General features: G+C 45.0%; 1 protein-coding gene across 4 annotated transcripts in view; it reads right to left on the bottom strand.

The window, feature by feature from the left end:
• The window catches only part of DSE (dermatan sulfate epimerase), a 57,120-nt gene extending 36,418 nt beyond the window's left edge, over positions 1-20,702 (bottom strand). The window contains exons 1-2 of one of the 4 annotated variants that reach the window (XM_090038335.1): positions 20,517-20,702; positions 326-794 (exon numbers count right to left, since the gene is read on the bottom strand). In XM_090038335.1, coding sequence (XP_089894461.1) covers positions 326-741 — 416 coding nt within the window. In that variant the 5' untranslated portion in view covers positions 742-794; positions 20,517-20,702. Of the gene's footprint in view, positions 1-325; positions 795-1,105; positions 1,176-2,018; positions 2,041-20,516 lie in introns of those variants that run through there. The other 3 variants (XM_090038327.1, XM_090038318.1, XM_090038345.1) reach the window with 3 other exon arrangements.
• Positions 20,703-25,393: the final 4,691 nt, after the last annotated feature.

Genomic DNA, 25,393 nt, shown 5'->3' with positions numbered 1-25,393 from the left:
TGTCACCTTCCCTATGTTGCATTTAATCTTACCACTCAAGTAGTTTCTCTCAGCATTAGAGTAATTTATAACTGCTAATGTCCAATTCAGATGAAAGGTCATTTGTATATCTTTTTTATATAAGAGGGACTTACTAATTCTCAAAATCAATTGCTAGTAAGATGAATGTCATGGCAACTGAAACGCAATTTGGGATATATCTACCAAATATAAAAGCCTATAACTGCATATTAATGCACTCAAGAACGTCATTTGTGCATTCACACATTCATTCATTCCACTACAAGAGAATTTACGCAGTAAAAACAAAAAGACAAAAATCTACCAACTAGGCTGAGCCGCCATCCTTTCCATGTAGTCCTTGGCCATGTTTATGGCTTCGAGGTTCTCAGGGTAGAGGACACAGAACATTGCCAGGGCACCTAGGTTATTTCCATATATTTCATTCCACCGAGCGCTGAATTCCTTGGGGTCCCAGGGAGGAAGGTACTCCAGTGGATTGGATAGCATGGTCTGCACCGCCTCAGTCAACCGATCTGTGATGTGCTGATGTGTAGTGACCGCCTTGAGCCGCAAATCTCCCACCTCTCCTTTAGAAAAGTAAAGCATGGGGTAGCTGTCGTAGTTGGCATTGATGAAAGGAATCACAGTTCTTGGGTTCTCATCAGTACTATACGCCAATGCGAAATAAACCACGTTTATGAAAAACACACTCGGGGCCCCCCGTGTGTGAGTCCTCATTGTGGCATCAGATCTCCAAGTCGCAATGGAAGCCAAACCATCTTTGAAATATCCTAGAGTAGACAAATATAAAAAGAAAATGTTAGACAATTTTTGGGACAATATTAATCCCTCAGGCGTGTTTTAGAAAAAATATGATTCAGTCCAGAACTGTAAGAAAACTGGTGTGCTTTAAGTAATTTATTTGGCTACTTCAGACAAAATCCCTTCTGAGCAACTGCCTTTAAAATTAAGGAAATCTGTGCTTTGGAAAGAATGCCCCTTTTCCACAAAAATATCTTTACTCAGATGATGGAGTGATAAGGATGGTATTAATATACAATGACATACAACAAAATGCATAAGCCTTAAACTCTTGACTCACCAAGATTTAGAATAATTGCCTTTACCTAATGTAAAACATCACTGAGCATTCTAGCAAATGGAGGAGAAGGAAGGGGAGGGAGACAGAAAGATTGTATTAACAGCAGCCAAGACTGATGCTGGATTGGCTGATGTTAACAGCTGTGGAGTAAAGGATTTGGAATGCCGGAGGTTTGTGCTGGGGTCATTTTATACTGTGTACAAGGCCTCTGGTTCTGACACGTCTTCATTTAAAAAAAGAAAAAAGAAAAAGAATGCAACAGAATCCAGGAAAAGCAGTTGAAATAACTGGCCCTTAGCGTGTGTGTCAGACTTTTTTATTATTATTATTGTAAAGGTTCCTTCATTATACATGTGGAGATTTACAGCCAGTTACTAAAAAAGGCTGAAAGTGAAATAAAAATTACATATTTTCCTACATACATGGCTGTGTTAAAACGTGTTTCAATGGCAAATCTATATAGAGGTTAAATGTAAATGTTTAAATATAGTTACTTTTAAAAATTACTAACAACGTAGCCCCAAGTCTCAGATAAAACACGGCTAAAATCCCCCTGAGGAAAGTCAGGGAATTCTTGGAATTCTTAAGAGGGGAAAGGTTACAGAAAGCAGACCCAGGAGAGACAGTTTAATGTAAATAATGAACAGTAGTTTTAAATTATTAGAAAGAGAAATAGACTGAAGGAAAGCAGCAGCCAAAAGAAAACAAATATATATATAATTTCAAGGAAAACCTGTTTCAGAGGATTCAGAAAGAAAAATCTTAAGCTAAAATACAGAGTAATCGCTTATGCTTCCTGCACTCCCTACACATGGAAGAACAACTGAATTTATGCTGCTAAATCCATATGTAGATATCTGGATCCCAATATAACGAAGTAGTTAAGGACATTCAAAGTCAACTGATTACTCACATGTTTAGTTAAGTATCTTGTTGTATCCTCACAGAGTTAAGTATCTCCTTGGACTGCAGCCCTAAACTAGTGGGAGCTGCTGGATATGCAGCACTTTTGAAATGCAGCCATTAATTCAGGCATCTAAATATGAATTTAGGAGCCTAACTTCAGACATTTTCAAAAAACTTGCGCCCAATGTGTATGTCTTCCTTTCACGTGTCTATTCGTTCTGATAACACTGTTTTCAGCATGGTAACTTTCTGAACACTAAGTAAGGGGAGGAGAACCTAGAATAGAGTGTTTTTGATTACTACTCTAATGTACAGCACAGGTAGGTTTGTCTTTGTTGGTTGCAAAACAGCTGTGATAAGACATGCTGTGTCAGTTGAAATATTTTTTTCTAAATCCACTTTTTTTATATCTGTTCTCTTTCTCTCTCTCACACACACACTTGCACAAACACATATCTAGCCAATTAAATGTAGGACTACTTATGTCAACCACCCATATAGAATGAAATCATGCAACAGAAAATTCTGAAAGGAAAAGGTTAAGAACCAACCAAACCAGTATATCATGTTTGAAACATGATGTGGGTTTTCCAACATTTGTGAGGAATTGTGTTTTCATAATGAAAACCACAGTTCTTCAAAAGTCTTTTTAATCCTTTAAAATCGGGAGGGGGGGAGGGGAAGGGCACATGACTATGAAACAAAAACCCAAACTAAAAGATTTTCTGCACAGTAAGAAAAAAAAATCTTGTTCTTCAACTAAGAAGAACAAGAAATGCTTTTTATATGATTGTACAGGGCAACAAATATCTTACAAAAAACTGGTATAGGAGAAGCAATAAATACACATTTTAATAGATGTATTCTTGTATCCCCTTCTCTGGCTTAGATTCAGGAGAGCATTTAATTGCATCAATAATTACATTTGCTTTAATTTAAGTATGCACTTAAGTGCTTCCCTGAATCAGGGCCTCTCAGTACGGATAACACAGACATTACAACAGCCTTTCCCTTTGAAACAGAAGTCCCTGACTTTGTGCTCTACAGTTTCATAAATATCAAACAATACAAGTGATTTACCAAACGCACATCACATTTGAAATGAAAGATCTAATTTGCTCCCTCTCTACATTTGTCAATTATGGACCTGAAATATAAATGCTCAGTGAAACTTTATATAGGGTAGTAGATAGGACTAGCCTTTTCTCCCTTTCCCCTGGAATTATCTGCCACAGTGCTATGCTGGTAACAGGGAATACTCTGTCTTTTAGGTGGCAATTAATTGTTCCTATTGCATGAATAGACCCAGAGCTGACCCTAGGGGGGTGTGGGGCCTGGGGCATATCCAGTGTTGTAGCACTGCCCCATGTGCCCCAGATGCCACACAATCTTCAGTGAGAGCAGTGATGGGGGGAGTGGTGAGCAGCTGGATGCGAAGCCAGCAGTGATGTGCAGTGGTGGCGCAGAGTGGGGCCGGGAAGGGCTGTGGCCACTCTGCCTGTCTCCACAGGGCCCTCCCAAAGCATGGGGCCCGGGGAAGTCACCCCAATTAACTCTCACCAAGGAACAGCTCTGAATAGACCCATTGTGGGAAATACTGGACAAGCCCTGTTCACCATCCCTTTCCGCATCCATACTCTGATACTGAGCTAGATGGACCTATGATCTAACCCTACCATCTAGGATGGTAGCAATGAGGGTGTGGCTACATCCCCTTCTGCTGGGTGAAGTATTCACAGTGAAGAGAACTTATTGTGCATGTGCATTCAGACATGCATGGATGTTTGGTTCCTTGAGGAAATCTAGTGGCAGTGTACCTTGTGCTGCTGCTAGTTGTCATTGGGGAACGCCTGTGCCATGTGCACTCTGGAGCACGGCAAGTTACCCCAGGTGGTGTAGGAGAGGTTGGGACCAGCACCAGGCTGGCCTCAGCAGCCTTTCCTGGGGTCCTGGGAGCCTCCTGGGGCTGCAGCAGTGGTGAGTCTGCTGTGTGGAGCCTGACTGGCAGTGGAGTGCAGCTCTGGCTGGCCAGGCTCTGGCTTCGGGTGGTGCATGCTGCCCCCCACTTTTTTTCTGTGTGTTTTTCTGATCCCTGGGGTCAAAAAAACTCTCTGTGCTGCTCACTTGTAGTGCAGAGAACAACTGAACATGTGGTATGTGGCACTACAGATGTGTCTGCAGTGCCACATACCACACGGCCGTGCTTGTCTGGACACGGCCTATGTGGCGTCAAACCTTTGATGTGATCCTACATGCCCGTGAGCTCCAAGAACTCACTGGTATATCAGCATAGCTCCTGATGGAGCTCTTCCCCTTCTCCTTCCCACCACTTGGGACCAATTCAGCAGCAGAGGAAAGCAAGGGTTGAGGATCACTGCTGCTGCCACTCATCTTCTCCTCCCCACTGCTGCTGAATTCAGAGGTGGGGGAAGGAAAGGCAGGAGTGGTGGAGGGAGGGAGGGAGAGGAAAAGCAAACAGCAGCAGGCTCTGGAGCTGCTTGAAAGCAGGGACTCTGGGCAGACAAACTGGTGTGCCAATAGAATTCCCAACACATGTGGAGCTCCCAGTATTAAATAACTGGGATACTATTGCACTATTTACAGTAAAAAAACCAACCCCTTACTCTTGCCTCAGACCCCAGCATCACCGTTTAGCATCTGCAGGCCAAGTTTTACCAGGAACTCAACATTTTTGAGAAAGAATTTTCTTTCCCTAATTAGTTGTAAATGATTACCTGACACAGTGTCAAACATAAAAAGAAGGCAAGCATGCTATAAGCCATCCCAGGCAAGAAGAGATTAATATACCAAGTGTATTGAAAAATCTGTCATATTCCTTTGGGTTAAAAGGCCAGTTTTGGCTGGAATACCTCCTGAAAACTTAACACTGATGTTTTTCAGTCCACTTATTTATTCAGCTACTTGACAATGTAAGCAAAGAAACAAATAAATTAACCTTAAGAAAAAGAACCATTAGTTTCGGGGGAAAAAAACCAGGACAATCCTTTTTTGGGGGGGAGGGGAGGAGTGAAGGTGCTAAACTCTACGAATGAGAAGTGGATGTTGAATTGAAGATAAGATCTATCACAAGATTGTTAGAACTAACTGACCAGAACAATCTGTCATATGCAAATTGTGACATTATGAAATAAAGTTAGTTTGATGCACATCTTAGGGTAAAGAGAAGGAACAACCACATGCTGGCTGTGGTCTGTGCTGTGGGAGATGACAGGCAGACAGGTTTTTTGGAGCTAATCAACAGGTAGCTTAATGTCCTTCCTTGGAAGAGCTGTTTAAGAAGAGCTCCATTCCTTAATGGAGAGAAGCTTTGCTTTCTTAATGGGTTGATAACCACTGAGTTAGGGGTGATAAACATTCCCTGCTGGGCTGCTTAGAAGAGCCTGGGTGTGGGGAGAAAGAATAATCAGAGCGTTCTGACCTGGCCTGGCCACATCCCCCTAAGCTCAGTCTTGTAGAAGCAAAGGGAGGGCTGCTGTAGTGCCCCCCAGCTTCTAGCCTGAGCCCCTGCAGGCATGTGCCTGTATTTCTGGGATGTCTGTCCAGTTACAAAACTGATTTAGCCTAGTCAGGTTAGTTTAACCTGCAAAGACTGAATTAATTCAGGCTCAGGCTTTTTGAATGTCTGTCCTTAGCCCTTTACTTCAGCACCAATGTCCACAAGATATGGATTGACACCTGTGGGGATCCCTGCTGATACAATTTCACTTCAGTTACAGTAGAATCCTTCGAAACACTGTGACCTGCTGGATCCATTTGACAGGTTTTTACAAAATAAGTATCATTTTTGGAATATCCTGTAGCTTACTGGTGGATTTTAAAAAGATACTGGCCTTTAGTATATTTTGGTAGAAGTTTAGCTGGCTCAACTACTGCATCACAAAGGCAGAAATAACAAAAAGCAGAAGTTACTGAAGATTGTACTGGCATCATCAACTCCAGTGAGACTCAACTCTGCCATGGACAGAGGCATATGGAATATATTCTGGATGAGCATATACTTATGCAACTAATGTGAGAATTAGTTAGAATTTGGTTCAGGATTCCACATCTGCAATTCTGAAAACCTATATACAGCTTTTGCCTAACTATGGACATGACAGAACTCCACAGGTTCCTTCCTGTTTGCCTATAACTGTGTTTCTCAATCCTTAGAGCCAAGATACACCTCATTACATTCATGACACCGCTTAAAAAATGCCAAGTCTTAGCTTTCACTTGGGCTTTTTTGGCTATGAAAAAATAAAAGAGTAATTTTTCAGAAAGAGCACAACAGGTCAGAATATTTTTGATACTGTGGATTCTATTTGAAATCTCTGGGTTTATCTTGTGAATTATGCGTAGGTGTTTGTGGCTAAGAACAGATAGTCAAAAAGCCTGAGGCTGAATTAATTCAGTCTTCACAGGTTAGTCTAAGCTACAAAGATTAAACTGATAAGAAAATGAACAGATACTCACTTTGGATTCAGGAAATGCAGCTACAGTGGCTCGAGCCAGAAGCCGGAGGGTACTAGAACATGACTCTCTGGCACATAGCCAGCATGGGCTGTGTGTTCACTTTCTCTTCCTGCCATTGGCAATGTGTAGCTGGCTTGGTGATAGGTTGCTGCCCCTCCCCCCACATTCCCCCTCCCCCCGGTAAGCCATCAGCCGCTGGGGGACTGCCCCAGTTGATGATCGGCCACTGGGGGACACTCTTCCTCCGTCAGCAATCTGGTGCCCCCCCAGACTCAGGAGGCACCAGTCGCCCATGCTTTCTGCTGCCCCCAAAGTTGCAAGGATTTCCAGTCCATAATTACAGCAGCAGGACTCTGCAGGTTTGCTCCTCACTTCCTGTTTCTGGGTGCCACAGTCTCAGCCAGCACTGATTAAGCCAGCAGGGCAGGGTAGCTCTGTACTCAGAGGAAGGTGAGTTTACTCCTGCTTCCTGGCCCCAGACCCCAGCAAGGGTTTGCCGGGGAAGAGGGGGAGGGAAGGGTGGGGGGATGGTGGAGTAAGCTAGCCAGTAAGGCCAGTGAGCCAGCCCTCACTGTACCAGCTAGGGAGCAGAGGGGCAAGGCCAGCCCCACACTTTGGAGCAGACAGCACAGGTGCTGTGGGACTCTGGTTCAGCTAAACCAGGAAGGGGTCTGGGACAGACATTCCATAAACCAGTTTGAGTTCAATCAGTTAAGTCTGATACTACATTCAGCCAGGTTTATCTCAAACGGGTTTCAGCCATTTTGAAAGAGGTTTATGTGTGCTGAACTGATGTTCTGTTACAGGTTTAAACAGGTTACAGGTTTCAGCTCACTTAAACTATTTTATGTGTAACTCCTGTCCCAAGCTGAGAGGCCAGTGTATGTGTCTGGCCGCACCCCTACCCCTCCACTGCTTCAGTGAGAGGGGAGCGCGAGGTGGACCCTGGCTTGGGTCCATGCTGGTGGGAACGGGAGAGGGGAATTAAACCCCCGCCCTGGCCAGTTCACTTCATGCTACTGCCCAGGCTGGTCACACCTCCTCCAGCACAGCTTCCCTGCAGCCAAGGGTGTGCTCTAGTGCTCCCTGGCACTGCAGGCATGTGTCGGCATTTCTTTAGTCCAGAGAGAATGTTTGTTCACTTACAAATTGGTTCAATCTAGGTAGGTTAGACTAACCTGCAAAGATTGAATCAATTCCGGCTTTTTGCATGTCTGTCCTAGCCTCTATAGAGATTAAGCCTAGGAAGCCTAGGTGCCTAACACAGGGGTCTAGATTCTAGTATGGGGTGCCAGGCACCGAAAAGATGCAGTGCCTCATTTACCAGTACCTAAGTCCTAGGTAGGATACAGTTCCAAATATGCAATAGCACTGATAGTGCACTGTAGTTTTTGCCACTCTGTTCTGCTGTGAGGAACAAATGGAAAATCCAAAGGATAGGTACAGACATTCAAAAAGCTCAAGGAGGAATTGATCTAAGTTACATGGTTTTCTGTAAGCGGTGTACTTTAAATTAGTAGCGAACAGAAATGCATTCGCCTTTTGAGTGAGGGGAGAAGAGGTAGGGGATAAATCTTAGACCAGGTTCCACCATTTTAAAATTAGCTGATATGTGACATATTCTCTGAAAGATGCAGCTCATGTTGTTGCTACCAAAATGAGCTCTTAAAAGTTAGGGTGACCATATGAGTGAATGGGAAATCCAGGACACTCCCCTCCATTCCCCTACTCTCCCAAGTCAGCTGCAGCAGAGGCAGGAGCATGGCAGCATGGTGCACTGGGCAGCAGTGGTGTCTGCCTGGCCAGCTCTGCCACTCTGTACTACTCTGCCTCCCTGCTGTACTGCACCCTGCACCTCTGCATTTCCAGGATGCTCATTTTGAGTCTCATCAGCCGGTCAGGAATGACCTCCAAAATTCAGGACTGTCCTGACTAAACCAGGAAGTCTGGTCACCCTAATTATAGTTCAAAGAGGATTCCTGATCAAGACTGTTAAAAATCCTGATCAAGACAGGTAAAAAAGGAATTTTTTTTCTATATTAATGGGAAAAAAATCAAGTTTGGCAAGAAAGTCTGTCCTTTATAAAACGGTTCCTGAATTTCCTGAATATTATTTTACTTATTCTAGTCTGTCAATGGAAATAAAACCACAATTTCTTAAGGAATTATTCATAGTGAAACCTTGTGCTACTATATTTAATATAATCCTTTAGTCCTTTCTCAATCTCATCTTGAATTACACTGTGACTATACTTACCATGTCACAATTCAAACTGCTTAATATCTTTTTTGCTAGAGTAACAACGTCAAAATATGAATTTTTGAAACAAGCACCTGCTGCCAATCAGATAAGAAAGTTCTGCAAGTTTTAATAAGAAGCGACCTAATACCAGTAACAGCTGATTTCTTATCTCTGCCACAGGGCTAATGCAATAACATTGGGCTAAACTGCACATTGTATCATGTTCTATTAAACACGGATGCATAAATATCTTTTTTGCATCGGTGATGACAGCTGCCAAAAATGTAATTACTTCTCACAAGCAGTGGTAGGCTCAGTCAGAGGGAGTGAAGGAAATTTCCTGCTGAACTCCTTTTTGGCATATTGCCCATGCTCTTCAAAAAATTAAACCAATGATTTTGTACATACAGTTTGTAGTTAATGTTCATTGACAATATTGGAAATAACATTGGTAGACCTCCATTTATTGACTGAAGAATAGGTTGCCATTGTAGGGGGCCCCACATTATTGTCCAACTAGTCAAATGATTTTAGTGTTAGCTTAAATATTTCAGGAATACAGGTTTAAATGTGGACGAGCAGTTAGGCCACCTAATGTAAGTTCAGTGGCACTCAGTCATATAGGTGAGGAAAATTTTGTAGGACTACTTTCTACATATGGGAATACAGCTATCATTGATTTATGTAGATGCATACATTTGATAGAAAAAGTAAGCAGAGGGGCATAGAGTAAACCTAAGAAAAGTATTACATTATCTTAACACTTACAAATTATAGTAAAACTATTATCTGGACTCTCAGGAGATTCACAGTTGAAACAAAACTAAAAACAATATTTTCTGTCCTTTTAAAAAGTTCAAGAAGGAACACTGAAGCAGGCAATTTCAGATGCCCAAAATTAATGTGTCACCAGCGCTCTTTTCAAGCTTCTACCATGCAAAATCTAATTTTGATTCACTGCTATGAGTGAGAATAACATTCTGGGTAGGCTGCAAAACCAGCACTTCCTAATTAACTCCCCCTCCAAAAACCCCCCATCTAGCATCAAGCACCAACTAATTCACTTATTTTACTGTAGAGTCCACTGGAAAGGAAATATGTTATGCAGCAGTATATAAAATGCTACCAACATTAAAAAAAAAAGAAGAAAACTCTCAGGATTAGGGAGGTGGGGATAGATACACTTCAATACACATTCATGGTACTGAACTTATTCCTGAAAATTCTGAAAAAAACCAAAAAGATTTCAAAGAAATAACAAACCTTGTCTTTTAATGAGCTTTTCTCTGGGTCCTATAAGAGTTTACTATAAGGAGACTACTGGACTCTGTACTAACATACACAGGGTACACACACACAGTTTTGAAACAGAAAATCGAACAGGTATAGAAGTTTCATAGGCATTAATATTCTACGATTAGCAATCTACCAAAAACTTGAGATCACTATAAACTTTTCATATATATGTAAGCATTATGAACTTGTTTTTTAATTTATCTAAATAACTCTCAACTACAGTTAATGAAAAATGAAAAAAAAGCCTTTGTCGCTACTTACAGCCCAGTAAGACTTACGCAAAGGTATCAAAGACAAACTTTTCCAACAATAAATAAAAAATATACAATCTAATTTCACAAGCTAATGAAATTTAGATTTATTTGTGCCTTTAAACATGTAGAGCGTACATGTACATCTATAAAGTAATTTACGGCACCGGAGGAATATGGCCCTATATTAACTGAAATAAGGGTATGAATGACACAGTACAATGCTGTACATCCAGTGCCCCTTTCAGAGTAACCCCAGGATAGCAGAAACAGCAGATCTGCTTTAATGTGGCAATCTGTTCAGATTAATATTCACAGCTTCTCAGTAGGGTTAATTAGTCTAGGCAAAGCACCATACTCATGCAATCTAAAACGTTTCAAGTTCTTAAACTACCCTGCATCTCTACAGGGCACTGCATTACTTGTGTAGCTTACAGCTGTTGTTATATACAGTTGCAGCATGCTACAGCAAAGTTATTTCATTGGTTTATGTTTGGTGTGTTTACTATGCCCAGCCTAACACTACAGGAACTTCTTACATTTTTCCATTTATAATTCATCTCTTTTACTACTGTTTCTAAAAATTAATGTGCACTATATTAAAAATGTAAACAATTTCTTTCTCAATTTGAAAAGAAAAATGAATTTTAAGTTGTATACATTTCCAAACCACATCCTAAAATGATTTTCTTTCTCTTCCTTTAACATTTACTTAGCAGTCAATACTTCCTTAGTAATCTTCTGTGCTAACAGTAATATACTAAACTGCTTTCAGGCCTCTTTATCCCATATGCTAGCTCCACAGAGTGAATAAGAAAGTCATCTTCATATACAGAGTCTCTCCTAAAGGAATCCATTCTCAACTAGTGCAGACTTGTCTGTTTAAACATTTGCATTCATTGAATGACTCTTCAGTCACTGTTTTACCATTAAAAAATGTAAAAATATACACCCACAGAGAAAAATCCCCTTTAGAGCTTTAGTATTTTCTATTTCTCCCTGAAGTCATTTTAAAAGGCACGTGGGGAGTGCAGCCTACAAAATATTTTTATTTATAAGTTTTATCTGTAAAGTTTATTTGTAAAAAGTTTACACAGAAGCTAATACTATTATTAAAAGAAAAAAGTCCTTCCGTTAAGATGGGCCCAAAACATTCCTGCACCTTGCTTCTGCAAACAGCCCTAATTCTCCAAACATTTATATACCTATTATTATGATTAAACAGAAGTAATGACAAGAAGCCCAAGTTATCAACTAGATTCCAACTGTTCTAGTCACTCTACAAACACAGAGACACCTCAGCTCCAAAGAGTTTACAGTTAAAATACCACCATAATCTTATATCCATGAACAAACGTCTAGGGCTCAGTGGGATGATTTACATGCAAAAATAATTGCAGGATCAAGGCCAAGGCTGCAATTCTGTTTGAAGAAGTAGGAGGGTGTAGCCTAAAAATGAAACCTCACCTTGAGAAAGTACCAGGCAGCATGCAGCATGAGAGCACTTGAGGTTACCAAGCAAATGAGGAATGAATAGATCAGCCTTGGAGATGAGCAATGTGAGTAGAAGAGGAAAAGCTGCAAAACTCTCAAAACATAGGGGACATAAAAACAGAAATAGGGGGATGATAAAGGCAAACATGATTAGTCCACTCACACTAAAAACACAAGCACTCCCAGCGCTTGGTACAGTTTAATTTTAAGTATCCCATATAACTGGCCTATCCCTACCTCCACTGGAAAACTATTCCACACCCTAATGCAGATCAGTATCAGATAACTTCAACATACTTCCATTAAATGATTTCTTATACTTCCCTTCACAGCTAATATTTCCACACTGGCCTTCCAATGTATCTATAAGCACTATATACTATGTCCCCTGCAACTGGTGCTTAACCATGCTAGCTGCAATTAACTGTTTATGCTCTGATTTATGTCTCTCTCAAAATGCATATAATGGAGCAAAAGAAAGAATATCCCATCTGCATGTGTGCATATCTATCTATCTAGATTTAAATACAGAAGGAGTACTCCCTCTCTTCCTCTGTGATATGTAGTCTCTGTGTATGTAGCACAAAATTGCATGGGGCTTGCTTGCTGTCATGTCACAATATAAAATAATTTGCTGTTTGTTACTACTCCAAAGTATATTTCAACACTTCTGTTCTCCAGGTTTCTATCTGTATTTTGGATTATTTTCTCCCCAGATGTAGCTATTTTTTTCCATCAAAATCGTATTTTATTTCTGTCCAAGTTTCTAGTATCTTAGGGCTCTTTCTGTATTAGTCCTCTGCCCTCAATGCTGTTAAAAATCCCTTTATATGCAGAAAGAAAGTGCTACTTGTATTTTCACAGAAAAAGCAAAAAATGTAGATACAGGTAGGTGACACGAGTCACTCTTGATTCCAATTAATATTTATTATTCAAATTCAGCTATGTTATGTTTTAGGACATGGTCTTGCATGGTGAGTGCCTGGTTTTCAAAGCAAGATTGGGCCTTAAATCTAAGTATCATTCAAATCACCTGTGATTTTAGCTAAAATGTGATGTGCCATAATTATAAAGCTCAGATTCTACACAGTGACATAATGTCTAAGCTGAAGTTAAACAGTTGAAAAAATACTTCAACAGCTGTACTCTGTTATTTGATTAGAAACCTGGCAAAAAACATTTAATCAAAGATTCAATACATTCACTAGCCATAGAACCATTTTAAGAATGAAGCAAGGACCACAGGAGCACTGAAGGGAGCCTAGTTTAAATATTTTTAATGAAACTTCTATATCTGGTGCTGCACTACAATGCCTGTAGTTAGAGGTGTAAGAAAATACCAAGATCTTTATAATCCCCTTTTTGCTATAAATAAGACTAGCACTGCTTTCTACTGTACACTTCTATGAGCTGTAGGAAAGCAAAAAAACAGTGAAAGAACTTCATTCCACTTATAATAGCTCAGTTGTGCTCAGGGAGTTTGTATCAGACTATAACCCACTAGAAAAGCAAAGGTACAGGAGGTATCAGTACCTGGAATCAGAGACTAGGTTCTGAGTACTTTATGCAATTTCAGTGTCATAGCAAAAATTAAACCATATCTCCTTATGCCAGGTCAATGCTGGAAGGCTTTGCCAGTATTCTAGGCCAATGAAATGATTTCAGTGAGGACACAGTTTATACTGGCAAATATGTACTTTGGCCAGCATAGCTCATGCTCCCTTCATCCCTTGCCCTCCTCCCCCAAGCAAAATAAATTAAATGAGAAAAAACAGTTTTCTCACTACAACTGAGTCTACACTAGGGCCTTTTTCGATCACAGCTATGCCGGCTACAAATCACACTTTATCATGCCCTGATGGAGACAACTAGGGCAGCAAAAGATAAACCCAGCTTTAGAAAGGATAAGAGGACATGTTCTGTAATATAGTATGTATTATGATTAAGGAAGCATGGCCCCACTACAGATTGTTACTATTGACTTCAGAGTATTTATTTATTCCTGCATACAGTTCTAGCCCTGCTTTTGGTGAGATATTAAAAACCTTTTCCAACCATACAGAGTCTGGGTTTGCTTTTTAAATACTAGTTAAAAAAATCAAGGGTTAAGCTTAGTTTTAAAAAGCAGTTAAAATATAGAACACTAATTATCATGTGTAAAGGAGAGTAAGGAAAAATGCAGCCAAGAAGTAAGTTGTTGATATGGCTCGGAGTATGATGTAGACTGGAGTTTTTTTTAACAAGGTAGGACAAGGCCTGAGATTTTACTGCAATTTCTACTTAAATGACCTTTAAAGGGAATGATAGCAAAGGTCTTCAATCAGTATCCTCCTCATAGACTTTGTTATACTATCTAGTCAAAACAAATGAAAAAGTCTAGGGAAGGTGTTTATTCTTTTGAGGTATCTTAAAAGAAGGATCTATCACCAGCATGCCAGAATGACAGCATTTGGAACTAACTTTTCTTTTTAGTCTGTTCATGAATATGACATAGGTCTAGATCTAAATAAGCTTTTAAAAAGAACCTGAAGTTGGGTTAATACCAACGACCACAATTATAATTGTCGCTGATTGCTTCTATTTGTATTGCATCAAAGTATGTTAGGGCACAAAGCTTTTGAGCTTTGCCCACAGCTAACTGAAGCCAATGTATTTCCCTTTCAGGTGTATGAAATCAACTTAATGCTTTTCTAATCGTACTTACTGAATCGATGGTGTATTTGTACACATCCTTGCAAGTAAATTTTGGTGGATTGTGTCAAAAGACTAATATGCTACTTATATTTAGACTGGCAACCAAAATGTCCATAATAAAAATAAGCTTATTTTTTAGTAAATTTCACTGGTTTATTATATTTTTATTCTGTTTGATTGAAGAGGAAGTTATAAAGCAGTTTCTAAAACAGCTTTAAAGTACAGCAAAATAATAGTATTGAGTGTCTTTCACGGTCAGTAGCCAAAGCATAAGGCTCTATAGTCTGATTTAGTTTATAAACTATTCATTCTTCTTTCATGATCTTGCATTAAATAAGAATGTTCAGTTTATAAAGTAATACTATTTTCATGGCAATGCAAAGTGATACCAAGCAATATGATCCATCAAAAATTCAAACCTTGCAGCCAGGCGATAAGCAAGCAAGCTCTAATCTCATCTTAAATAGCAAGAATAATGCATGCAACCCTCAGGAATTAAAACAACTTTTTGTTTAAATACGTAGTTCTAGACATCTGCACTAATAAAAAGCCTAAAGAGCTTTCTTTTTATATAACTTTGTTTCACTTCTTATGTCAGTTAACAGACATAGCTTTAGTTTGGGCTTTCCTTGTTCTTGTGACTTGTGCTATAAACTTCATAACACTTCGGGCGCGTCCACACATGCCAGACTACACAGTTGTTACAGCACGCTCATTTAGTATTTGCTTAAGCAAGTAGTAAATGACCATGCAGTAAGCAACACTACTGCGCCATCCTGACACCGCACGGGTTGTTTCCGACGCTACTGCGCAGTAGCAGCAAACTACAGTGTAGTAGCTTGTTGCTACTGCACAGTAGTGTCAGTGTCACATTTTGTGCCCGCTGACACTATGTCACCACAGCAGTGAGCTACAGCTACAGCTACAGCTCATCACTGTGGTGACATAGCTTGTTGCTGTGGCAATGTAGTGTTTTGTGTAGATGCACCCTTTGTCAACAAAATAAAGGTAAGGAGCAGTTTATTACTATAGGAGAATGAAAAGTTGGAATGATATTTCACACAACTACAGGCATTGCAGCCAGGGCCTGAGGCCTGGTGGACAGCAGTAGGAGAGGCTGGACTGGCTGAGGGCTGCCATTCTTGCATCATCTCTAAGTTAGCTCCAGAGTTGCTGGCCTGGTTGCCCACCTCTAACTGCATTACTGTCTACCCACCTGTACATTCAAGGATCCAAGCAGATATACAAACATTAGGTAAGCTTTGCCAACCTTGATGAGAGGTGGGGAAGCAGATGGAACCATTTTATGATGAAGAAAACAGGCCTGGAGAGGTGAAGTGACTTGCCCAAGGTTCCTAAGCAAAACTGTAGCCACTAGGCCAGCAGTATCTAACTTAAGGTCCATAGGCTGGATCCAGCCCCCAGAACCATATTGTGTGCCCCAAGGTGTTGGCAGAGGGGCCAACAATCTAGGGGTGGAGCAAACTGGGGCAGGGCTTGCTGCCTCAATCCAGAGCATGGACCCTGGATGGACATGCATGTCAGTGGCAGGGGACAACTGAAGGTTGTGTTGACCCCTGCCACTGCATCCAGATCTGGCCCTCAAGGAACTCTGTGGTCCAGACCTGGCCTAGAGTATTGGGTGTATTGGTGATGTGTAGGGGGTGCACATGAACTCCCTGAAAGCACCGGCCGCGAAACCGGAAGTGCCAGCAGAAGTGCACTTTTTCCCGTTTTTCTGGTTTCACCACTGGTGGTTCCAGGCTTAGCGATCAGTCGCTGGGTGACTACCCCCCACCCCGACCTGGTGCCCCCCCCAGACTCGGGAGGCACCAGTTGCCCATGACTGAGTGATTTTGAATTTGTTACCTAAATAAGGACTGACCTTCTTGAGGTGACCAAAAATAAGCAAGAATTGATATCCAGAATTGGTGATCCAGGCTGACCTGGACAAGCTCAGCAAATGGGCAGACGAGAACCTCATAGTGTTTAACACCGAAAAATGCAAGGTTCTCCACCTTGGGAGGAAAAACCTGCAGCATCCTTATAGGCTCGGCAGTGCTACATTGGATAGCACTACAGAAGAAAGAGACTTGGGGGTCATCATTGACCACAAGATGAACATGAGCCTGCAATGCGATGCTGCGGCTAGTAAAGCGACCAAAATGCTGGCTTGCATCCATAGATGCTTCTCGAGCAAATCCCGGGACGTCATTCTCCCCTTGTACTCGGCCTTGGTGAGGCCGCAGCTGGAGTACTGCGTCCAGTTTTGGGCTCCACAATTCAAAAAGGATGTGGAGAAGCTTGAGAGAGTCCAGAGGAGAGCCACGTGCATGATCAGAGGTCAGGAAAACAGATCTTACGATGACAGGCTGAGAACCATGGGACTCTTTAGCTTGGAAAAGTGTAGGCTCAGGGGTGATCTGATGGCCACCTATAAGTTTATCAGGGGTGACCACCAGGATCTGGGGGAACGTTTGTTCACCAGAGCTCCCCAAGGGATGACGAGGTCGAACGGTCACAAACTCCTGCAAGACCGTTTCAGGCTGGACACAAGGAAGAATTTCTTTACTGTCCGAGCCCCCAAGGTCTGGAACAGTCTGCCAGCGGAGGTGGTTCAAGCACCTACTTTGAACATCTTCAAGAGTAAATTGGATGCTTATCTTGCTGGGATCCTATGACCCCAGCTGACTTCCTGCCCTTTGGGCAGGGGGCTGGACTCGATGATCTCCCGAGGTCCCTTCCAGCCCTAATGTCTATGAAATCTATGAAATCAAAAGCAATTCACTTGGTTGGTTATTCATTTTCTCTCTTTACCAGCAGTTACTGTGTATGCCTGAAAGAAGAGCTTAGAAAGCAAATCCTTCAGTACAGCAAGCTAGCAACACTGAGTTTTTATGCTCTCACAGTTTTGACACAGGAATGTGTATGGTGCTTTAAGAGTTAGGATTCTGACTACTTTGCTACTTCATCATTTTGGACCACCACACAGCTTTAGGATGCTATCTGTTTAGAGAGGTAGTTAGCCATGTTATGCTGAATGGAGTAGTGCAACTAGTTGTGAGCAAGGGGCACACAAACCCTTGGTGCTGATTAAGGGTAGGCAGTGCTAAAGCCAAGATGGAGGGGAAACTGAGATGGATGTAGCTATACTGCTAGCCTGGCAGCTACAGACTCCAGCTCTGTTAAGAGGGATCAGAAGCCAACCTGTGATAGCAGGGAGGCTTTCAGGTCCCGGGAGTGCCTGGAGGAAAAAAAGCAGGGGGTGAAGAAAGGAGGGGAACCCTTTCACCCCCTTGGTTTAGGGATTTTATTTCTTTGCTCAGCATGGCGTTGAGTAGCATGTTTGGGGGCAGGCAAGAGGTTTAGTTCCCGGTGGCACTGTCACCCAGAATAGCTAGGACTCTAGAGCTGCATAGGCTCCACTCCATGTCCCCTTCCCTGCTCTTACAAGCTAGAGACTATAGTTTCCAGCTTCCAGGAAGCCAAATGCCTCCCTGCCTTCATCCCTCTGGTCCTGGACACCTCCAAGAGCCTCACAATCCCCTCACATCCCCCACCCACTTTACCTAGGATGACAAAAGAGCTCACTATGCCTCTGGTCTGAAGCCAGGCAGAAGACAGGGCAGGGTGGCATCTAATTCCTTTAGAAACACATCAGATTTCATGGGCAACAGCCTACTTTGTCAGATGCTATTAAGTGGACTTGCAGAGAGATGAGGTTCTAAATGGAAAGGAACAAAGTAGGCTACAGTTTAGCCAAGGGTACTAAATAGAAATGAATAAAGTAATTCATTTTTATTTAATACCCCTGATCTCTCCAAAACCATTCATAGCATCTGATGAAGTACACTGCTTCCCAAGAAAAAAAGGAAGCATTTCTGAACAAGTTAGTCTCTAAGGTGCCACCTTACCCTGCTGTCTTCCTGTCAGTTTAGTACGGTATATTCTGCAACAGTAAATATAACATGCAGTCACAAGGGCAGGGGAGGGGGAAGATGTCTAATAACTGATCCTCAAGCATTTAGACTGTTTTAATAAAAGTGGCAAAGAGGTTAAGTTAGGCAAAACATTCTCTATGTCCCTGCCTCAGTTTTTCTAGATGCTAAGTAAGTATGGACTGCTTACCTTTCACAAAGGCATGTTCTGAAGCTTACTTCAACAGCGTTTGCAAAAGGCTTGAAAGTTGTTGGACCAATGATGCCATAGAACAGCAAAATGCTCTTGTACAGCGATCCAGAATTTTAAGGCTTTTTGTAGCACCAAAAGTGAGACTTATTTTTATCTCTAGGTAGCTGCTTCCCCACAGACATTTCTCTAATTGGGCCCGATCTTGTGAGGTGCTGAATGTCTCCTGAGTCTGTTGAGTTCCCATTGACTAGTCGGTGGGGGAGCATCTTTTTTGGGAGGTGTGTCACAAATTAGCCCTGCACCCTCCCTTAGTGCTAGTCCAATCACTTTTCTCTGCCTGCTCTGCTTTATGCTCCATACTCTCCCTGCCTGATCTCCTGCTCTGCCTTCTCCTCTCTGCCTGATTCCTTCCCTATTTGCTACTGTGCTGCCAGCCCTCCCTGATTTGCCATGTGCCACACACAGAAGCCACCTGCGCCACTTACAGCACTTGTGCCCCACATTGGCCACTCCTAAACCAAACTGTAGGCATCTTTCCCCATCACAACAAAGTTGGATTTGCCTACTGAATTGGATAAGTAAAGTTGATTTTCAATAGCTTTACAAACTCTACAGGCGTTTGTCAGTAAATCATACAATCACAGAATCATAACAAATGAGAGTTGGAAGGGATCTCAGGAGACTATCTAGCCTACCTCGCTGCTCAAAGCAGGACTAGATCATCTCACGGCTTTATCTATCTGGGTCTTAAAAACCTCCAAGGATGGAGATGTCACCACCTCTCTGGGTAACCTGTTCCAGTGTTTTACTATCTTCCTAGTGAGAAAGATTTCCCTAATAACTAACCTAGACTCCCCTTGCTGCAAGTTGAGTATGTATGGCACCATACATAACACCAAACGATAGGCTTGCCCATGTGACAATATGTACGATAGCATTTTAATATTTTAAAATAATGCATCTCTTTATACGGCCATCCCTTGACCCAGGGACACCACTTACAGGTCACTGTCCGTATGTAGGAAGCAGCTGTGTGTGCCAAGAGCTTTGGCAGCAGAATCTCTGCCCACGCAGGCGGGGACTGCTCAGGTTGAGGAAGAAGGGGAAAAAAGCCAGGGGTCTGGGATGTTTGCCTGGCTGGGGATGGCTACTTCCCAGCACCGCAGGAATCCAAGTGGCACCGGGGCTTGAATTCCCGGCAGCCTACAGGCGGGAACAGCTGGACCGGCTCACTCCATAACAAAGCACCGCCTGCTTCTGAAGAGGGAGGTCCAGCCATTTCCTAAAAGGCCCCCACATAGCATGAAACAAGGGGAGAGGCTCCCCGAGCTGGGCAGTTGTGCGAGGAGCTGGTTGTGTGGGAGGGTCCGGCTAGGGCAGCGGGGCTGGGCCGGGTGGCCTCAGAGGGTCCCGTGCAGCCCTGCTGACAGGGAGGAGCCGGCACCCCGGGGGGGGGGGGGGTCTCAGGCAGCACCCCGTGTCAGGCTGGGCGGGAAGACAGCCCGGGGAGCCCGCGCCGCGGCTCGGGACCCTGACTGAGCAACTTCCCAGCGCCGCCGGGAGCCCGGCATCGCCTCTGCCCCCGAGGCTGCGCTTTCCCCCTCGAGCGGGGGCTCCTCGCAGCCCGGCCGCCGGCGGCGAGATCGGCCCGGCCCGGCCCCGGCCCCGGCCCCTGCCCTCGCGCCGGGATGGGCGGGCAGCGAGAGCCTCCTCCGGGATCGGCCCCCACACGCACACGCGTCCGACCACGTACACACACACATGTGCGCAAACACACACACTTGCATACACACGTACGCCCTTGCGCACATAACCACAGACACTCGTGTACGCACACACACTTGCAGACACTTGCGCGCACATGCACACTCACACACGCACATATGCGCACACGTATACCCCCGCAGCGCGCGCCCCTTACCTCTCCGCGGTGCCGTGGGCAGCCCCGGGCTCCCGCGCTGCCCCGGCCGGGCCGGCCCGTCTGGCTCCCCGCTGCAGCAGCCTGGGGCCGGGCGGACCGCGCGGAGCGGAGCGAGGGGCTCTGGCGCCGGCACTCCCGGCTCCGCTAGAGGGAGGAAACGCAACGTCACCGCGGGCAGCTGGGGCTGGGAGGCGAGGGACTGGCCAGGGGAGCCCCCAGCCCTCCCCTCCGGCTCCCCCTCCACTCAGCTCCCGGGCCAGGACGCCCCTGGAGCTGGAAGCTGCACCCTCCTGGCTCCTGCTCACTGGAGCCCAGTGCCCTGAGGGCACCGCCCCACAGAGGGCAAGCATGCCCCTTGAGTGCCCTGCTTGGTCCTGAGCCTGTGACCACACCTAGTGCAACTGGCCAGGGCAGCTCCTTAGGACTTGAAGCCCTCCCCACCTAGCACCAAGCACTGGCAATCAGCCAGCCGTAGAGTGCCTCCTCAGCAAGTTTGCAGATGGCACCAAGCTGCGGGGGGAGTAGTACAGCAGGCTAGGATTCAGAGCGACTTAGACAAATTGGAGGATTGGGCCAAAAGAAATCTCATGAGGTTCAACAAAGACAAGTGCCAAGTCCTGCAATCCCATGTACCAGTACAGGCTGGGGCTGACTGACTGGGCAGCAGCTCTGCAGGAAAGGACCTGGGGGTTGCAGTGGACCACAAGCTGCAAATGAGCCAGCAGTGTGCCCTTGTTGCCAAGACAGCTAACAGCTACTGGGCTGCATTGGTAGGTGTGCTGCCAGTAGATCAAAGGAAGTGATTATCTCCGTCTATTCAACACTGGTGAGGCCACATCCGAAGAACCGTGTTCAGTTTTGGGCCCCTGACAGAAAGGATGTGAGACAGTCCAGTGGAGGGAAACAAAAATGATGAGGGAGCTGGGGAACATGACTTATGAGGAAAGACTGAGGGAACTGGGGTTATTTAGTCTAGAGAAGCCTGAGGGGATTTTTATAGCAGCCTTCAGCTACCTGAAATGGGGTTTGAAAGAGGATGGAGGTAAAGTGATCTCAGCGGTGGCAGATGACAGAACAAGAAGCAGTGGTCTCAAGCTGAAGCAGCGGAAGTTTAGGTTAGCTATTAAGAAGAATTGTCTCACCAGCAGGGTGGTAAAGCCCTGGAATAGGTTACCCAGAGAGGTGGTGGAAGCTGTACCCTTGGAGGTTTTTAAGACCCGAGTACACAGAGCTTTGGCTGGGATGATCTAGTTGGGGATGGTCCTGCTTTGAAGCAGGGGGTTGGACTAGATGACCTCCTGAGGTCCTTTCCACCCCTAATTTTCTAGCATTCTAGTTTACCCAGCCTCCTGCACCTTCCATACAAGTACTACCACCTCCCCCAGTGCCATCATGCAGACCCAGTGGGATGGATCTAACTTTTGTCTCCTGCTTGCAAATCCCATGGCCCTGGGGGAATGCTACACCATGAAATCCAAAACTTGGATGCACGGGCAAATCCCAGATTTTGAAAAGGCGGGTGTAGATGGTGAGGTGCACCCTCCCATGTGAAACAACACAGTTAAAAAGAAACTAATATGCTAGGGGCCTAGGGCTGGTTTATTCCATTTAAGATTGAAGACAGACCAAATATAACTTAATTGGGGTGAGTCTAAAACAATCTGAAGGGCTGTGAAATAGGAGCTTCCTTACCAGGAGCAGCTCTCAGGCAGCAGAATGGCAGGACAAAGGTTAGTTTGACTGATGGAACAGCAAGACAATTAAAAAAGAGAGCAGGTCACTAACACCTGTGGAATGAAAAGTTTAGAAGGGATCTGATAGGTTACAATAAGCCCGAAGTCAACAGACTCCCTCAACACAGGTAGACATGCTACTGCTACTGCCAGGCAGCTGGTTTTAAACTTTGGGTGGAGCAGAAATCAAAAAGGAGTTCATGTGCACCAGTGTCTGGTTGGATCCTGGAGCATGAGTCTCACAAAAGCCCAGTACCTGGTCTTGGCAGTGTCAACCCACATCACCCCAACTTCACTCTTGCCCAAAGAACTAGTTATATTCATGCAAGCAGCAGACTTATCATCAGGGATCTGGGTTTTCCGCTTCCCAAGCAAGAACAGAGAAAACCACAGATTTCTCCTCTCCAGCAGAGAAAAAGCGGATTTTACCTTTTAGCAGAGAAACCTGTGGATTTCCTGCTCTTGCAAAGAGCTCTGCAGGTAGACATAGTTTCAGCCTGCAAGAGCTGACTGCAAAAAGGGCAGGGAAACCCCCAGCCCTGCGCAGAAAGCCTAAGGCTCTCACTCACCCAAGGTTTGGCTCAGGTTCACTTTTCTTCCTGAAGCCTGTGGGGTGGTGATTGGGGCTTGCAGGGGGCTGAGGGATGTGGGGCAGGGCTGGGGGGGGGCAGAGGCTGGCTCTGGGGAGCTGCCTGGGGGCTGAGGGAGCAAGGAGGTGCTGCTGAAAGACATGGAGTGCCTGCCCGGCGACACATGGACCGTGAGTGGCACTATTGGCTCTGCGCTTCCATGGGCTCGGTTCCAGATGCTGTTGGTTGGGAAGCACTCCCCCAACATCTCCTGGCTCCTTCAGCCCCCTGCCAGCTCCCTGCAGGAGTGCCTACCTGGCTGGAGGTGCACCCACAGCAACACTATCAGCCCTTCAGGGAAGCTGCATATAGAGGCACAGAGCCCGGTTGGGCCAGTAGTGAGCCACTCATGGTCCACACATTGTTGGTTGGGCTTGTGCAGGGGCAGGGGGTGAGGCTGGCTCCCGGGGGGTGGGAGCATGGTGAGTGCATACTGCAGGCTCATGCTCTTGGCCCTGCTGCCCTCCTCTGGGCCCTCCGGAGCCCAGCGTGTGCAACCTGGAGAGGCAAAGCACAGCTGGGATGTGCACGAAAGCTGCCTGCTGCTGCACGCTCCACGCTGCCCTGGCCACACTTCCCCTGCAGGCAGGGACAGCAGTGAGGGGCACAATCCAGTGCTGCTGCCTGCGCTGCCCCTTTGCACACACAGGAAGTGTGGCTAGGGGAGCTCCAAGTTTGCAGCAACAGGCAGCTTTTGTGCATGTCCCAGCTGTGCTTTGCCGCTCCGGGTTGCACATGCTGTGCTCTGGAGGGCCCAGAGGAGAGCAGCAGGGCCAGGAACCTGAGCCTGCAGTGCACACCCACCCTGCCCCTGCCTCCCACCCCCAGATCTGGGGGCAATAGGTCCCCCCTGCTTCCTGGGAGTGCGCGCTGCCCCCACCCAAGCCTGCAGCAGGCAGCAGAAGTGGGGGAGCTGGCTCCATGCTCCTTCTGCTGTAGCAGCCACTGCCTTCTGTTGGGGGCAGAGGGCTGTGGACCTGGGTCCCTGGCCCCATAGTCCTGGCAGCTGGGGCCCCCTCTAGCAGAGCTGTGGGACAGGGGCTGTGAGTGAGGGGCAAGGGGCACAAGCACGGCTGGTGGGGCTATGGTGGGGAGTGAGGGGCACAAACAGGATGGTGGGAACTGTGGGTGGGAGCGAGGGGCACCAGCAGGGCCAGGGGAGCTGGGGGAGCCTTTAGTACAATTTAAGAACAGCCAACACCCTCTTGAATGTCAGAATTGGTATCTGTAACTTTGACGTGATCCTTAGCTTTGAAACTTCCTTTTCCCCTCATATCTTCCAATGGAAAAAATTACTCATTACTTCACTTTTAACCCAAGACATCCAAGGTTTGCTTGTATTGTCCACCAGTTTTTTGAAATCCTCTTACATGCCTTTGTCTCTTCTAGGTTAGCCTGTTTTCTTGTTCTTTGATCTCTGAGCTGAGGAAGACTGCATTTCTCCCTGGCTAAATTGTGCCTGTGTTTGAACCAGAACAGAAATATCCCAGGATTGGCATGTACATACATTGCCTTTCTAATCCCGAGATAACCATTCAAATGCACTTTGCAATGTCCTGGCATAAACAATTAGTACTTTTTATCCTGTGAGCCTTTTTAGGATTTATCCCTAGACAATAGATAGAAACGGTTAAACGGTTGAAATTTGTCCTACAGTAAAACAGTTTATCCTGGGACAAATGCTACATCTGTTTGTAGCCTGAGGGTTTCATTTCAGTACGTGAACATTTATTTCAGGGCTGTCCAGCTTTTAAGCAGCTAGGTGCTCCATGTTCTGGAGGCTGCAAAAGCAAGGACTGTGTGGGCCACACCAGTGTGAACCACAGGTCCCACATCCTGCACACTGCATGTATGCACCCCTTCTCCCTCTGTCCAACTACACTGCATGTATGCACATCCCAGCTTCACTCCCAGCTTTTCGGTGAGAGGATCCCCTGTTACACTGCATTACGCAGGTGCCCTGGGCTGCAGTCTGCACTGTGCTGTGCTGCCACCTGGGAAGGGAGCAGGGACCTAGAGGATGGAAGGAGAACCCAGAGACCCTGGCTGCAGCTTGGTGGGAGCCTGGAGGCCACACATGGCCAGCAGGCTGTCAGTTGATCAGGTCTGGATTATGCAAACAAGAAGGGAGCAGCTAGGACATTCAAGTCAAACACCCTCCTGAGTTTTGGGTTAATTTTATGATTAGGTTTACAGTACTCTTCTTGTTTTTTTAAATCCTGAATGGATACAATTCCAGCATTTCTGTGGTCTGTATTATATCACCATCCCCTATTGCAACCTCTGGTATAAGAGTTTGATGGGGAGGTGCAGCGTGGTGGAGGTAGTGCCAATCAGTGCATTCCACCTACTGAACTCTGAGCTGTAGGATGGTTGTTCAAATTTGCTGATGACACTAAGATGTGGGGGGATGTAGGCACACTGAAAGGAAACAACAGGCTGCAATCAGACCTAGACAGGTTACAAGGGTGGGCGGATGAGAATAGGATGGGATTCAACACAGACAAGTACAAAG

Source organism: Crocodylus siamensis, chromosome 1 (genome assembly GCF_052110815.1).
Source record: "Crocodylus siamensis isolate JL-2025a chromosome 1, ASM5211081v1, whole genome shotgun sequence".
NCBI classification, from domain to species: Eukaryota; Metazoa; Chordata; order Crocodylia; family Crocodylidae; genus Crocodylus; species Crocodylus siamensis.
The sequence above is the reverse complement of the archived record's forward strand: the minus strand, read 5'-3'. Positions and strand labels throughout refer to the sequence as shown.